The 17,227-nt window shown below is 38.8% G+C and overlaps 1 protein-coding gene across 5 annotated transcripts in view; it reads left to right on the top strand.

Annotated features, from left to right (window-relative positions):
* The window catches only part of Usp32 (Ubiquitin specific protease 32), a 152,577-nt gene that overhangs the window by 109,328 nt on the left and 26,022 nt on the right, over nucleotides 1-17,227 (top strand). For all 5 annotated transcript variants that reach the window (XM_076203130.1, XM_076203127.1, XM_076203128.1 and 2 more), the window contains 6 exons: nucleotides 1,073-1,171; nucleotides 2,574-2,665; nucleotides 7,901-8,108; nucleotides 9,521-9,700; nucleotides 13,015-13,242; nucleotides 14,472-14,611. In XM_076203130.1, the coding sequence (XP_076059245.1) occupies nucleotides 1,073-1,171; nucleotides 2,574-2,665; nucleotides 7,901-8,108; nucleotides 9,521-9,700; nucleotides 13,015-13,242; nucleotides 14,472-14,611 (947 nt within the window). The remainder of the gene's footprint in view (nucleotides 1-1,072; nucleotides 1,172-2,573; nucleotides 2,666-7,900; nucleotides 8,109-9,520; nucleotides 9,701-13,014; nucleotides 13,243-14,471; nucleotides 14,612-17,227) is intronic.

The following is a 17,227-nucleotide window of genomic DNA, read 5'->3' as shown; positions in this document are numbered from 1 at the left end:
TCCCCCCTGGTAACTTCAAATTTCCCCCAGTTTGGGAAATGCTGCCCTAGACTGTCTGGCTGAGTAGTCCCATCTCCCTAAGGAATGCCACAGCTGGAATGGGATTTTCCCACAAACCCCTCATAGAATTATTGTGTGTCTTGTGTATGTGATTGTGTACAATGCAGTCTTCCATAATGTATAGTATGGGGTGAAGTGCAGTTGTCTGTAATCCAGCTTCTGGTAATTTAGAATGACTGGATGATGGCTTCACCACAGCCTGGCCAGGTGGAAGCATTTGAAAGGTTAGGTACAAAGGGCAATTATTTGATTTTCTGCTGTGTTTATAATGTACTAATGGGAATTCGAAGGGGAAAAGGTTGATATTGTATTTTCACTATAGCAGTAATTAATTTTCTGACTTGTTTAATTTCCCATGTAATGTTAAAATACATTTGTCTAGTTCAGAAGAAACACTTTTGTATGAATGTTATTTGGAGATGAACATAAAAAGAAGGTTGTGTGAAAGCTACCCCTCTTATAAGGGGGAAAAATCCTTTTGGTATATAAATAGAAAATGTGTACAGGTTATTCGTCTATTTACTCACATTCCACCAATGCATTTTCACTTTATTGTGCCATATAGTACTAGAATTTTATATTAAATTATGTTTTCCAAATCACTTTTATGCATTCTGGACCAACAGCATTTTTGAACTTGTATGCTGCCAACCAGCCATCTGGTACACTAAGTGCTCCCACCATTTTCTATGAGTGTTTGTTCAAACATAGTCACACCACAGAATCTTCCTTCACAGTATGTGTTTGTTTGCAAAATAAATTTATTTTTGTGATATGATTATGGTGGTTCATCCCTTTCCCATACCCATGGTAGAGGTAACTCTAGGATAATCCACTCCGTTTTCTAATTGCAGAACGAGCAAGAAAATACATATATTACATAAATAGACAAATACCTGTGTGTGTGAATGACTACCTCTTATAAGGGAGAAGGGGCCATTTGGTATATATAAATTATTATATCAATGAACTCTTATCTTGTAAATTAAATTTTCTTGGTTAATGTCAACAGATGCGGCAAGAAGTCTACTTCCTCTCTTCTCAAAAGACACGACCTAGTTTGTTTGGCCTCCCTCTTGTGGTTCCCTGCAGTGCCTCCACCACACACCAGGTAACCTCTTAATATAAATAGAATAAAGTTTCCTTCTTGTACACGTTTCACACAGTACTTATTAACCATCATCTTACTGACTTAGCCATCTTTTTACTGGAGAAAAGGCCTTTTTGGAAGAAGTACAAGTGGTTTGCGGATCTTAGGGAAGATTGGGAGAAATCCCTGATGCTGCCAGAAGGGATTTCTCCCCATCTTCTCTATTTTCTGCATGAGGTGACAGAGAGGGAATGTCGCTGATTTAGTGAAGCGGCCTTGCTGTGGATGTGCTGTGTCTGCATTGCCTCTGACCCAGAGCAGTGGGTGAGAGGAAGGAAAGGGTGATGGATGGAAGTGGAATGGGTGGTAGTAGGTATGTGCCTTTTGACTTTGCTTCCTTATATGGAAAAAAAAGGAGGTGCTAAGATGGAAGGGAGGGTGGAGGGGAGTGGAGTGTATTTAGGGATGGAATGGGTGGGAATGATTTTATGGCTTTTTCTTTTTGGCTACCTCCCTTGTAAGGGGGAAAAAGCCTTGGTATATGTATGTATGTATGTATATAGATACATATATATACAGTAAGTCCTTGTTATATGGTACATATGCGTTCCTGAAAACCTTACCGCAAATTGAAATTACAGTATACCGAACCCATTATAACATGTAATAATAGGATATGGCAGACATACCTTCTCCCTGCTCTTTCCTCTTCAAAATATCTAGCGGATACCGTATCTGTGATTTTTTTTTACCGTAAATAGAATCGAGGGTAATAATTACCAAATACCATCACTGTGAATTTACCGTATAAGGAGGACTCACTGTATGTATATATATATATATAGGTACATGGACTTTTTATCCATTAACTTATTGACTTGGCTACCTCCCTGGCAAGGGGGAAAAAGCCCTTGGTATATGGATAGATAGAAGTGGTTTTAGTGGATGGGCTGGTGAGATTGTTTAATGCTTACTTAAAGGAAGGAAGTCTGACAGAATACAGGAAAGATGTATGTATAGTTCCAGTGTGCAAAGGAAAATAGAACATATATGAATGTAGTAACTTGAGAGGGATCTGTCTGTGAAGTGTAGTTGGTAAAGTATATAGTAGGATAAATTGAGAGGATTAGGAGGGGAATATGGAGTATTGGGAAAGAGCATTGTTGGTTTAGTGAAAGAAGTGAGTACAGAAATATGAAATTTTAGCAAAAAATAAGATTTTTTTTTTTTTTTTTTTTTTTTTTTTTTTTTTTTCATTCTTCTTATTTTCATTCTTTCTTTTTCATATCTCTACCAAATCCAAGGACATAAGTACCCATATTTTTCATGAAAATTTACTCAAATTTTCAACCAAATTCATGCATTCATCCACTCTCTGTTCCAATGACTAATGTTGGTGTTTTGATTTTTTCCGTGGCTGCAGGACCTGTATGAGAGTGTGTGGACCCAAGTTTCTAGGCTGGTTTCTCCGCTTCCTCCATCCGAGTCCCCGGGACCCAATCATGCACACGACTGGTGAGTTTGTGTTGAGACATTTTCATACTCTGAGCATGTTTGAAGTAAAGTACATTGTGTAGCCCTACTAGATGTGTACATACATATACCAGATGCTTTTTCTCCCCTATAAGGAAGGTAGCCAAAGTCAAAGCCATAAATCCACTCCCACCTATTTCATCCCCACATATTCCACTCCCATTCACCACCTCTCCCTCCCTCTTTTTTACATATCTGGTAGAAGAAGAATACTTTATTCTTCTTCAAGATATATTGTATTTATAAAACCTTTAAGTTATGCCTTTGTTTTTTTGGCTACCTCCCTTGTAAAGGGGAAAAAAGCCATTGGTATGTGTGTATAATATAAGAACTCCATGGGGAGCTAAGATGAGAGGGAAACAAGAATGGGAGTGGAATGGGTGGGATTGGGTCCTTTGAAGCGGCTACCTCTCTTAACCACTTCAGTACGAATCAAATTCTCATGCACACCATTGGCTGCCATATATATAATTCATCACAATACCCACATTATGAAATATAAAGTCACTGTTGTAGTAATCATTCTCTTTTACTCTTGAGTAATAATAAACACAGAAAACGTGATCAAACCAGTTCACAGAATCCAGGGGTAACTCATATGCAACTACAAAAAAAATATATAAACAAGATGTCAACGCCAGCATCCTTGTGTACCCACTCACACACCTCATGACACCTATGTAGGTGTCATCGCACCAAAGGGGGTTAATAAGGGGGAAGAAGCCTGTGGTATATAGATAGATATAAGTCTAAACTCAACCATTTATGTCTTTTTTTCTTCTTCTTCTTCTTCTTCTTCTTCTTCTTCTTCTTCTTCTTCTTCTTCTTCTTCTTCTTCTTCTTCTTCTTCTTCTTCTTCTTCTTCTTCTTCTTCTTCTTCTTCTTCTTCTTCTTCTTCTTCTTCTTCTTCTTCTTCTTCTTCTTCTTCTTCTTCTCCTCCTCCTCCTCCTCCTCCTCCTTTCCATTCAGTCAAAGGATTACAAAGGCGGAGCATGCCGACAGGAGACCTTTTGATCCATATCTAGGTTGGATGCGAAAAAAAAAAAATCATATTAATAATAAAATAATAAATAAAAACTATAATAATGTAAATAACAAATAATACATAAATAAATGCATAGGTATAGTTGAATAATAAACAAACAGGTAAATAGTAGATACTAATAAATTGACATATAACTAATAATAAATGAAAATCAGACAGACAAATGATAACAAAACAGAAACAAATAATATAAGATAAATTATAATCATTACAGCATCTTACTTAGGTATTTATCTAAATGATTCTTAAAGCTTCGAACTGAACTACATTGCACTACCCGTGCAGGAAGTTTATTCCATTCATTAACTACACGGTTGGCAAAAAATTTTCTACCTACTTCCAAATTGAATCTATTTCCGGACAGTTTGAGACCATTGTTTCTTGTCTGATTCTCATTCAATGTCAATTGTGCTTTTGTGATGTAATTAAATGGGTGAGTAGATTTCAGGGCTTATGTATAAAACTATGCACCTATCCTCTTCATGTGATGTTTTATGGAGAGCATTTTGGTTTCTATATACAGCCACTATCCGAGTTACGACCTAGATAGGTTCCAACCAACCAGTCGTAAGTCGGATTGGTCGTAAGTCGGATCCTATTCAAAATGGCCGACACGAGGGTTCTACTCTAGGATACATGATATCAATCTGTTGCGTTTTTAAGTAACTTTTTCTATTGAATACTATTTTATACAAGCTGTTTACTGTTTATTTATCAATGCTTTTTAGTTTCATTTTTATAATTTTTTCAATTTTTTTAATGTTTTGATACTGTACTGTATTGCAGTATATATACATATGCAGGTACTGTATGTATATACTATACCTGTATACACACACACACATATTAAATATAACCTTGCTTACCATTTTTAAGTTTTTTAAATTGTAGTTTCCTTTTAATAATTTTTTCTTAATTCTTCAACTGTTGTATGTACTCTAAATATATATGAATTTTAAGATCTATTTTTCTCATCCATTTCAATCCATTCTAAGTGTGAGATATAGGTACAATACATTTATCTTTGTATACAGCATTGAGTAAAAGCAGCAACGACTGCAACAGCACTGTAGGAGAGAAGCCAAACGCAGAGTATGGAATCCAATGTATTTAACGTTGCGCCCAGCAGGGCTTCTCCCGAAATAACATAATGGACTTTTTTAAGGATATCGACCCATAAGGGTGTCATTAAGCCTGGTGTGAAGTTGTATTTTTTAAGCTCGGGTTATATAAGGAGTCAGATGTTTGTCCACTATTTTATTTCTGAAGAAGCCCTGGTGGGCGAAACGTTAAATACATTGGATCCCATACTCTATGTTTGGCTTCTCTCCTACAGTTGTATACAGTATTGATTTCAGTTGCTTAGTTGTTAATATGATATGGTAAGTTAAAGAAAGAAAATACTTATCATAGTGTATTCGTATTAGTAAACTCATAATAGGCATCAGCTAGACGTGGTCGTAAGTACGTAAATATCCTTCATCCATAATTTATCAAACTCTTCCACAAATGCCTTAGCTGCAGGCGCATCACTGCTAGCAGCCTCACCTTTCGACAACACGTGGTGAACCTGGTAACGCTCTCGAAAGCAACAAAACCACCCAGCACTCACTATGAACTCATGTGAAGCATATTCTTCACCTGCACGTTCTTTGAACATGTGAAATTAACTTGTAGCCTTACTTTGCACTGCTTGCAACATCACTCACATTTCTTTGCCTATTATCTTCCAACCACGTGTATAGCAACTTTTCCATCTCTGCCATAACTGCCGCACGCAATGTCGGTTGCCACAACTATCTTACGCGCTTTGCTGCCAGACATGTAGAGTAAACTCATAATAGGCATCTGCTAGATGTGGTCGTAAGTACGGGTGGTCATAACTCGCATACGTCGTAACTCGGATAGTGACTGTACAGATTTATTGTTTGGTTGTTTTTGATGCATCCTGTTGATACTCCCAATGCTTCATTTTGTACAGCTTGCAGGATGTCTGTTTCCTTGATTGTTAGACACCACACTATAGAAGAAAGAAGTAGAATCCTAGAAATGGTTCAAAAGATTTTATTCTCACATGGGTCAGATTTGGCTCTTGTCCTTAGGGCTGCCCCAAAACAGTTTCTAAACCATGGACTGCATGTCATCCTGCAGTCAGTACGGAACCTTTATTATTATTACCAGTACTAAAAACAGTAGGTGCAGTTGTGTGTTATTGATAACAAGTAGTACTTGTGTACAACCATGTCCACTGTTGTGGAGTAAACATTTGTGAATCTGATAGAAACAAGGCAAAACAAATAGATTTTGTGAGTGATTTCTCCCCGTCTTCTCCTTTTAGGCATGGGGGGACGGAGAGGGGGGGTCGCCGATTTAATGAAGCGGCCTTGCTGTGGATGTGCTGTGTCTTACGACACTGCTTCTGACCCAGGGCAATGGACAAGGTGCAGGGATGACCCGTCATCTGGGAGGTGCTAAGATGATAGGGAGGGTGGAGGGGTGTGGAGTGTATTCAGAGATGGAATGGATGTGAATGATTTTATGCTTTTTCCTTTTTGGCTACCTCCCTTGTAAGGGGGAAAAAGCCTTGGTATATGTATGTATGTACTTCAAATGTTGTTGTATATGGATGATGTTGTGATCCATGAGGTGGAATGGGTGGGGGATAGGGGGTGAGGGAGTATGTATGAGAAAAAATTGACACAGCCCAAAGGGATTTCTCCCCATCTCCTTTTCTGTGTGAGGGGACAGAGAGGGGGGTCGCCGATTCAATGAAACAGCCTTGCTGTGGATAGGCTGTGTCTTGCAACACTGCTTCTGACCCAGAACAGTGGACAAGATGCAGGGATGACTCGTCATCCAGGAGGTGCCAAGATAGGAGGGAGAGAGAAGGGTGGAGGGGAATGGAGTGTGATAGGGATGGAATGCGTGGAATTGGTTTTTTTGCCTTTGTTTTTTGGCTACCTCCCTTATAAGGGAGGAAAAAACCCTTGGTATATGTATGTATGTACTCGTATGTACTTAAAATGTGACCCACATTATTGATTCAGTTAATCTGTTGCACTAGATCAGGGGCAAGTGCCTAAATCAGCCAAATCTTTGAGGCAAAATTTTCTCACGTCCCAACAAAATACCTACTTATAATTAGGCCTACATACAAATATGGGGCCCCTCCTTTAATCCCCTAAGGACCCAGTCTCTCTTTAAGGTGAGCTCTGGGTTTTGCATGTCGTAAAAATGTCATTAATGTGCCAAATTTTGCACATGTGCCAAGGGTTGCCCACCCCTGCAATAGATCTCTTGTTGCAGCTGTACAGCATAAAGACTCGTATAGTTAAAATTGGTGCCTCAACTTTTATTGACTGGAAACTTGCAGCCCCCACAGCACCCAGTTATGATCCTCAGCCCTTTAATCGTAGGGTGGGTATGGAATGTTTTTTGGGTTATATTAGTGTTGGACTGTTTCTGTCACAGGTTTATAAATAGTAAGAGGGGAATATCCATGGGTGTCAATTCTCCTTATGTGAGGAGGTGAAGGAAATATAGTCAAAGCCGAGAGGATCTTGGGGTCAGTCTAGTGATGAAACATCAGCCCCTCAGAGCTGCACCTTCAGATGGAGTTGCTGTTGTTCCCTAGACTGTCTGGCAGAGGAGTCCTGTCATACTGAGGAACACCATGGTTGGAATGGAGGTTTTCCCACAATTCCCTTATAAAGTGTAGATTGTGTTGTTGGTGTGCATGATTGTGTACAATGCATTCTTCCATAACATCATGTATAGTATTGGGGCGAAGTGTTACATCATGGACAGTTATCTGTGATGTGGTCATCCAGCCTCTTCTGGTAACTTTAGAAGGGTTGGATGGTGGCCACACTGCAGCCTAGCCGTGGACTATGTCTTCTTGGGAGAGAGAGGATTCAGAGGGATGGATGTCAGGGGGCCTGATATCCTTCAGTCTGTTGATGCGTTTTGTGTAGTGACTGAGAGAAGAGTGTCTGACATTCATTTTGCAGGACCACCAACAAAGAGCAAAGGTAAAAGGGTGTGTGCATGCCTTGGCTGGCTTCCTCCCATATAAGGGGGAAGAGGCCTTTTGGAAAATAGATCAACCTTTTGCAGGTGCTTGCCATTGGTCACTCCTGCATTACGTTATCACATACAATTTTGTATTCCAGTGACGACAGTATGGGGTATGAATTTCCATTCACCCTGCGTGTGGTGGACAGAGAAGGAATGCAGTGTGCATGGTGTCCTTGGTACCGCTTCTGCCGTGGCTGTGAGCTGCCATGCGATGACTGCAAATTTCCTTTAACTGCATCTTTCCTTGCTATTGACTGGGACCCAACTGCCTTGCATTTACGTTATCAATCAGCGGCGGAAAGGGTGAGACTTGCTCTGTTCAAAGAAGCTTAAGATATTTTAAGACATTCAAGAATAGTTTATGTAGACTTATTAATGAGAAAAATGGGAGATAAGCTAGTTGTTGTTTGCTGACAACATTGTGCTTGTAGCAGAGTCAGAGGAGGGATTAAGGAAGATAGTGATGGAGTGTGGGAACCTGTGCGAAAGAAGGAAGTTGAAGATAAATGTGGGTAAATGTAAGGTGATGAGATGTACAAGGGGAGAGGATGGCAGCAAATTGGGAATGAGTATTAAGGGAGAGAGAATGGAGGAAGTGGATAGCTTTAGGTACTTGGGTGCGAATGTGGCAGGGAAGATAGGACTGGAGGTGAAGGTAGAATGTAGATTGAGAGAAGCAAGTAAATGCCTTGAGGGATTAAAAAGTGTAATGAGAAATAGACATTTGAGAATGGATGCTAAGAGGAGTTTGTATGAAGGAGTGATTGTGCTGACAGCACTTCATTGGTCAGAAACATGGAACATAAGAGAGGAAGAGAGAAGGAATTTGAATGTGTTTGAGCTGAAATACCTGAGAAGTATAGTAGGGGTTACTAGGCTGGATAGAATAAGAAACAAGGAGAGTGGGGATGGAAAAGGAGTTGGGAGATAGGGTTGATGAAAGAGTATTGGGATGGTTTGGACACATGGAAAGAATGAGTGAAGAAAGATTAGTAAAAGAGATGTGGAAGAAGTGAACATGAGAGGTGACCAAGGATAAGATGGATGGATGGAGTAAAAGGGCTATTGGGAAAGAGGGGAATGTCTGTCGAGGAAGGAAGGTAGAAAACAGAGGATAGGGGTGAGTGGAGAATGGTTGTACTTGGGTGATGCTGTGATGCATGGAAGGGAGTGGGTGGGGGATGGGGGAGGGGGGAGGGAGTATATGTGAATGATATTTTGATGCAGCCTGAAGGGATTTCTCCCCCTTTTTTTTTCATGAGGGGACAGAGAGGGGGGGGTCGCTGAATAAATGAACCAGCTTTGCTGTGGATATGCAGTGTCTTTCTACATTGCTTCAGACCCAGAGCAGTGGACAAGATGCAGGGATGACCTGTCATCCAGGAGCCAAGAAAAGAGGGAGGGAGGGATGGTGAATGGGAGTGGAGTATGTGTGGATGAAATGGATAGGAGTGGATTTATGCCTTTGACTTTGGCTACCTCTCTTGTAGAGGGGAAAAAGCCATTAGTATATGTATGTGTTAATTGTTTTATAAAATTGTTGTCTTTGTTACAGTTTTCATGATTTAAGCAATTTTTTTAAGTGTAATGGCAGTCTTGTGGAAATGAAAAATTAGATATATTATTTATGTATTTGTCCCTTTGTTTTTTGTTTATTTTATTTATGTATTTTTTATTTTTCTAAGTAAAAATATGATCAAAATTACATTTAATAGGTGTTCCATGATGACAGCAGTGTGGATGCAATGAGAAGAAAACATGTAGAGCCAATCTCTTTAGCAGATTGTCTAGAGGCATTTTGCTCAGAAGAAACGCTTGAATACCTGTGTGACAAATGCAAAAAGCTCCAACAAGCCAAGAAGAAGCTGCAAATATGGAGGCTGCCTCCAATATTGGTAGGGATATCATGTTTATGGTTATCTGTTTCCTCCCTTCCCTCAGAGCCACCCCTCCCAATGATTTTCGTGCTCATCAAAGAAAGTTGTAATTATATTACTTTTTCCAATCAATCCATTGCTCCGGGTCTTTAGTGCTGAAGACCCACAACCTTCAAGCCCCTCTCACACACACATGCTGCTCAAGTGAGTTCGTTTGAATAGAAACGGTTTCGTTTACAATCTTTTATTTTTCAAATCTCCAAATGTCACATCACCTTTGCGTCATATATTGAGAAGCTGAATGACAAACTAAGAAGTTAAACCTAGACAAATATTAGACACCTTGTTGAATTGTCCTTAGGGAAGTCTAGAATACTGTACATGAAGTCGTCTTCCAGCTCTTCAATTTCATAACATTTGATGAAAATCTTGAATGTGTGACAGGGGCTTCAGGTAACTGACAGACAATGTTTTTTATTTTTGTTGATTGGGTGAGAACATGGCAGTAGTATTTTTAGAATTCATTGATATACAGAATGGCAAACGTTTACCTATTTTTTGTTATTCATATGTGCAAAGCTCAGAAATAGAGAATGTAATTCACTGGGCAACAAAAAAAAAGTATATTGTCGGCTACCCAGATAAATGTTGCTGTTCTAATCTAAATCGAGTACGCTGATTTTGAATCCAAACTCAGAATTGTTACAGCACATCAAGATTTTGAGTTATGTGCATAATTATATGTTAATACTGTATTAATATCAGGAATAGTTAAGTACAAGGTAAATAATTATTATGTTAATATATTAGTACAAGACAAATAGTATTGTAATATAATGGTACATAGTATATTTATGTTAAAGGAATACTCGCTTTATTTTTCGTATGCTCAGCTCAGAAATGTTTGAGACACATGTTCTTGTGCTCATGCATTGTGCTGGTCTGCCGTTGTAGGAACCAGCAGTAGTTAACCAGCCCTGATACCTCATTTCCACCTCATCACTAATGTCACTAAGATTTGTCAGAAAAAAATCGAGATGAGAATGCAGGAGGTGCATTTTAAGGGACATTTGGCAATCCATTATTTCTTACACTGTTAGCATGTTATTTATTAAATCAGCCTAGTTTTGAGCTTTATGATTTCCAAGAAAGTTCTGTATAAGTAACACACATAAATCCCATGCCATCATTTCAACTGGATTCACTTTACCTCCACATTTGCTATGATTTTGGGTCCATTTGAAAATGCCTACTTTCAGTTTTGCATCACTTTTCTCTGCACCAAATCTTACTTTAGGGACTGGAAGCCACAACCGTCGTGTGTCACTGCTTTTATGAAGTTTTTCAAGAGGCTGAGTTTGATGTGAAGGGGTGGAAGAAAGATATTTTGCAGGTCTACTAATGGTATATGTTGCATATTGTACCAACCATGTACTCATCTCTTTTAGACCAGTCTTTTACAGTGTAATGATTGCTGTTATCACAGCTGTTCCAAAGGCACAACAAGCACATATTTTTTGGTATATCCCAGCTGCAGTCCTAGGAGGAGGGAAATCACCTCTAAATCATCACAAATATTCCACTTATGAACTGAGTAATTAACTCCTTTCAGAATGTGTTCCGTTGATTCATAAGTTTCCTTCATTCTGACATGACTCACAGGAATGGAGGATTTTTTCATTACCATTACCATTTCTATTGCTCAAGTCTATAAACAACTTCCATTTGCTAGCCAAATGCACGTGTCCTAGTTTTTGCATGAGTGCATTAATGTCAGTACAGAAACAAACATTATTTTCCTGTTTGATAGATAAACTTTCATGGTGAGAACGGAAAATGGAAATTTTTGTACCAACCTGTAGGAGATTCCATTGTTGTAGTCTGAATCCCAAAGCTTCTGCCATCTCCTTTGACAATGTTAGGTTTCTTATTAAATCATTCAAATCTTCTTGATTAAACAAGTGTGGTTCCTTTTTCTTAGAATCAACTATGTATTCTTCATCAATAGGAGAATCAGGGTTCATTCTGCGACGTGTCAAGGTCTTTAAATGAGTCATGTGATGAAAGAACTGGGACAGGGTTGTTGAAGTCATGTGGGACCAATTTTAGAGCCAACTGACTATCTGCTTACACAATTTTTTCTTTGGTTTTCTTTGAGAAACTACTAGTATTAGTTGTGCAATAATAACAAACAAAGACATGATTGGTTAGCTCACGCCATACCATCACTACAGCAAAAGGGATTCCCTTCCGTTTTCCATTCAGCCATTATGTAAACCCTGAGTAACACACAGTGCAGCATATATGAAGTTTCCACTTCATATATGCTTTACACCCAAAATAATATTCATTGGTAGTTTTTAATTTGGTGGCAATATTCTCCCACTGGTCATGCAGAGCAAATTTTCCACAGACATAACAAAAGTTGTCTGGGTGATTCACACAGCCTCTCCTACTCATGATCTAACACAGGGGTTCTTAACCTTTTTTCTCCAATTCCCCACTTTTTAGTGAGCCAACTCTCCATTTCCCACCACAGCATCGGTGACAACATGAAGACACCAGAAACAAACAAAAAGAAACAAAAACACATAAAAAAAAAAAAAAAAAAAAGACTGGTTCTTCTGTCCGACCGGTCATTCCCCACTTGGCAACTCCGTCATTCCCCACAGGTTAAGAACCACTGATCTAACACAATGAACACGGCTAAAACAGTAAACATGTAGAGCAGGAGCTACACACACCACACATGATGGCAGCACAAACAACACTGAGAGATACCAAGAACAAAGTGACATATTTGGCGCTTGCACACAATACATCTGTGCTATCTATTACTAAACTAAATAATGAACTTTCTCATTATTTTATTGATATTCTTTTAATTTACACTGCTTTAATTTTAACCAATTTTATAATACGACCATCTAGCTGAAAGTATAGTTATAATCTTGCACATGACTCAAAATCCTGATGTACTAGAAAAAGTCGAGTACAGATTTGGAATCAGCATCCTCGATTTATTTTAGAATATGCGTTTTTACCCCAGTAGCAAAATATTTTTGTCCAGTGAATTTATTTAATTGTAGTATACAGGAGAAGACCTATTCTTGTGGGGCTTCATTATCTTCTCCATTGATTAAAACTAGTGGATATTCTAGTTTCCATCTTCAACAAATTGATAAACATTAAGATTAACACATTTTCCTCAGTTTACATTATTAAAGATTTTTCTTCCTCTTTTTCTATGGCCATTTCACATTAGTTAATTGTTGTACACATTACCTTTCAAACTTTTAGAGTTCTATACTAATGCAAAGTTCCATGGACAGATTGTGCATTTGAAACGGTTCCAGTATCTCAATAATAAATGGGTCAAGAGCCAGAAAATTGTGCAGTTCCCGCTAGAGGACTTTGATCCAACAAATTACCTTGCCTCAGTGCCCAGGCAAACACTCCTAATGCACCGTGCAGAACTGGAAGGTGTGGACCCAGCAACCTACCTTGCCAGCCTTCCTGAAAAGGACAATGTCTTCCTTGAAATGCTCCCAGAAAACAAGGTTCGTAACCACAAACTATTTTATTATCTTTGATTTAATCTTGCCAAGCCACCCCTTTTAATGGGCAGTGGCCTTTTCATCTTTGAAATAAATTCTTGTGTGTTGGTAGAGTAGCATGGTCATGTGTGTGAAGCAACAACAAATGGATTAAACTCTGCTATTAGGGCACAAGGAAGTTTGCTGGCTGAGCGGGTTAGGGCGTCGTTACTTGCGGCGAAGATCAAAGTGAGGGGGGTTCAAATCCTGCCACCAGCAAAATGAACCAAGGGCATGGTTTATTAAATTCCACGCTACAAAGCCTTCTGTGAGGGGCACCGTCCTAGCCTCCCGATAGGGGGGAGTGTGTGACGTTAAACCATATCATCATTAGGACACAAACAATTGGCTGTATGACTGCATATCAAAGGCAATTCTATTCAGTCACAGAATTAAACTCTGTACTCGAACAGAGTCCTTCCAGCTGGGGACTTTTCCATAGTGCAATAAAATCAAATAGAATTGTATAGAAGAGTCAAGATTATTTTAGGTCAGAATGAGCAAATGAAGTGATGCTTGCTGGCCAAGTAGATTAGAGCATTGTTACTTACGCCAGAGGTCAAAGTGATGGCATTTCAAACCCTGCAACAAAGAAGTTGGACTAAGGGCATGGTTAATTAAATTCCACATTATGAAGTCCTCTGTAAGGAGCACTGTCCTAGCCTCCTGATAAGGGGAGTTTGCTATGTTAACCTCTTGAATACAATGCCACTTACGTAGGCGTCATGAGCTGCAAGTGGGTTTACGAGGATGCCGGTGTCGATGTCCTGATTATATTTATTTTGTAGTTGTAGCTAAGTGGAATGGGTGGGAGTGGTTTCTATGCTTTTTTCTTTTTGGCTATCCCGTGTGTAGGGGGAAAAAGCCTTTGATATATGTATGTATGTAGCTAAGTGACCTTTATTCTGTGAAAAGGCTTGATCACGTTATCTGTGGTCATATTTATTCAGGGTTAAAGAGAACAAGTATAACAACAGTAACTTTATATTTTATAATGCACGTATTGTATGCATCATAGTACATCAGGCAACCTGATGTGCATACAAATGTTTGACTTGTATTAAAGTTGTTAAACCAAATCCGAATGAGCAAGTGTGGTTTAACTATTGCCTGTTAATTACTGACTAAGCACTTCTTATGTTAGATTGGAACTCCTCTAAATATAGTTAATCACTAGATCTTCAAACTTACAGGTTATCGAACAGCTGAAGAGTGAATGTGAGGAGGACCGATCAAGTGTACGCAGCAACAAAATTATACGCAATGGCTCCGTCAACAGTTCTGTTAATGGCAGCATTGGCATGCTTCCCACTCAAACCAGCACTCCTTCCAGGTAGGTTGCATGTAGTGAAATTGTGGTTGTCTTCCAGGTGAAAGAGAGAGGCAGCTGATGACAAGTATGTCAGGAAAGACATCATGTGAGGACCAATAAAGACTTTGTCCTCATATGGTGCTTTTCCTGGCATGTGTTCCTGTTCATTGTGACGACAGTAAAATCTTGCATTCCTCTTTCTCAGTGCTTTTTCTAAGTCTGATATATACAGTGTTTTGTGTGTATAACTCCACATTGACCTGTATCAGTGTTCAAACCTGATCTGCACACACACACACACACACACACACACACACACACACACACACACACTAAAGTGGTGTATGTACTCCCCAAAACACAGTCCTGGACAGGAAGTGATCATTCCAAAATACTAGAAGATACAAAATACGAATTAACTAATATACTGAAGGACAGAGGAAATATAGTAATTATGGGTGACTTTAATTCAAAAGAAATATGTTAGGAGGAAATGACAGTGAAGGGTGGAGAGGAACACTGGGGCAACGTCCTGCTCGACATGATCATCGAATACACAATGACTCAGTGGATAAGGGAAAATACCAGATACAGAGGTAGTGAAGAACCAACAAGGCTGGATTTATTACTTACAACAGAGCCTGAAATTGTTGACAAAATTGATTACAAAACTCCAATAGGAAAGAGTGACCATGTACTAATAGAATTTGAGTTGAAACAGCAAATAGATCAAAACAGAAATGAAAAACATAGAATAGGAAGACTAATGTACAACAAAATAAAATTTGAGAAACTCAGAAAATTCTTTCACAACGCAAACTGGGAAAAATTCCTAAATGAAGAAACAGGGATGGAAGAGAAATGGAATATACCAAAAGAAATCAATAATGAGGGAGTGAATAAATACATACCACAACGAAAAATGGAAAGAACATACATAAAAAGCTGGTACAACAAACAATGTAGTGAGGCTAAGGATAAAAGAGACAAAGCTTGGAAGAAATAGAAAAAATACAAGAAAATAAGCAAATGGCTAATGTACATCAAACTAAGTAATGATTATGTAAAAATACACAGAGATGAAAAGAGAAACTATGAAAAAAAAATAATAGAAAAATGCAAGGAAGAACCCAAACTACTTTACAGGTATGTAAATGGCAAACTGAAGAATAAACAAGAAATAGAAAAGCTGCACCAATGTAAATACGAATATACAGATGAACTGGAAATGGCTGAAATTATGAATAACCGTCTGCTCCTTTTCTGCATGAGGGGACGGAGAGGTGGGGTTGCCAAATTTATGAAGTGGCCTTGTTGTGGATGTGCTGTGTCTTGCGACACTGCTTCTGACCCAGGGCAGTGGACAGGGGATGACCCATCATCCAGGAGGTACCAAAATAAGAGTGAGGGAGGAGGGTGGAGGGGAGTGGAATATGTAGGGAATGGAATCACCGAAGGACATGTAAGGGGGAAAAAGCCTTTGGTATATGTATGTACTTCAAATCAGTATTCACAATAGAAAACTCGCCTAACTGTAAAGAAATAGAGATATCCCCCTCAATGAAAGAAATAATTGTAACACAGAAGGAAATAAGCGACCAAATCAAAACCCTTGACATCAGAAAATCACATGGTCCAGATGGAATTGCAAATTGGATACTGAAAGAATGCATGGAGGAATTAACAGGTAGAATATACAACGTTATCAAATTCTCACTTCAAGAAGGAAAGGTGCCACAGGACTGGAAGAATGCAAGCACTGTACCGATTTATAAGGGAGGAAACAAGGAAGATCCATCAAATTACAGACCGGTCTCCCTGAGAGTAGTGCTCAGAGAAAAGAGTTAATCTTGGGAAGAGGTGATTAGTGGAGTTCAACAGCGATCACTATTGGCTCCAATAATGTTTGCTATTTATGTGAATGACATGAATGAAGATGTGGAATGTTACATGTGCTTCTTTGCAGATGATGCAAAATTGCTGAGGAAAGTGAACACTGAAAAGGATTATGAATTGCTGCAGAGAGATCAGAACAAGGTTTGGAAATGGAGTCAGAAATGGACTTCAACATTAAGAAATATAATATCAATACAAAGGAAGTAAAGAAAGTGGGATCTGAAAAAGACCTGGGATTTTATAATAAATTAGCTCCTTTTTTAGGGTAGAAGCCCAAAGGGAAGGGGAAATAGAATGTACTTGGGAAAACAGTGTAGAGTATAGCATTAATGTAGAACAATGTGCCAGTATAGGACAAAATATAATTTTAGGATATAATGTTGCTAGAGGACGAAATGTCACATTTGGATGTAATGTCATAGGACAAAATGTCCCAATGGGATGTAATGACAGTGGAGGACAAAAGATCACGATGGGAAGTAATAATAGTGGAGAACAAAATATCACGATAGGATGTAATGATATTGGAGGAGAAATTATCACGGTAGGATATAATGTCAGTAAAAGTCAAAATATAATTTTAGGAAGGGATACCGGACAGAATGTCCATGAAGGCCAAAATATCATGATAGGATGTAATGACAGTGGATATAATGTTGCTAGAGGACGAAATGTCACATTAGGATGTAATGTCATAGGACAAAATGTCCCAATGGGATGTAATGACAGTGGAGGACAAAA

This window comes from Oratosquilla oratoria, chromosome 19 (genome assembly GCF_046742065.1).
Source record: "Oratosquilla oratoria isolate Oo_2021 chromosome 19, ASM4674206v1, whole genome shotgun sequence".
Taxonomy (NCBI): domain Eukaryota; kingdom Metazoa; phylum Arthropoda; class Malacostraca; order Stomatopoda; family Squillidae; genus Oratosquilla; species Oratosquilla oratoria.
Note: the sequence above shows the minus strand (reverse complement) of the source record. Positions and strands in the feature narration are given on the sequence as shown.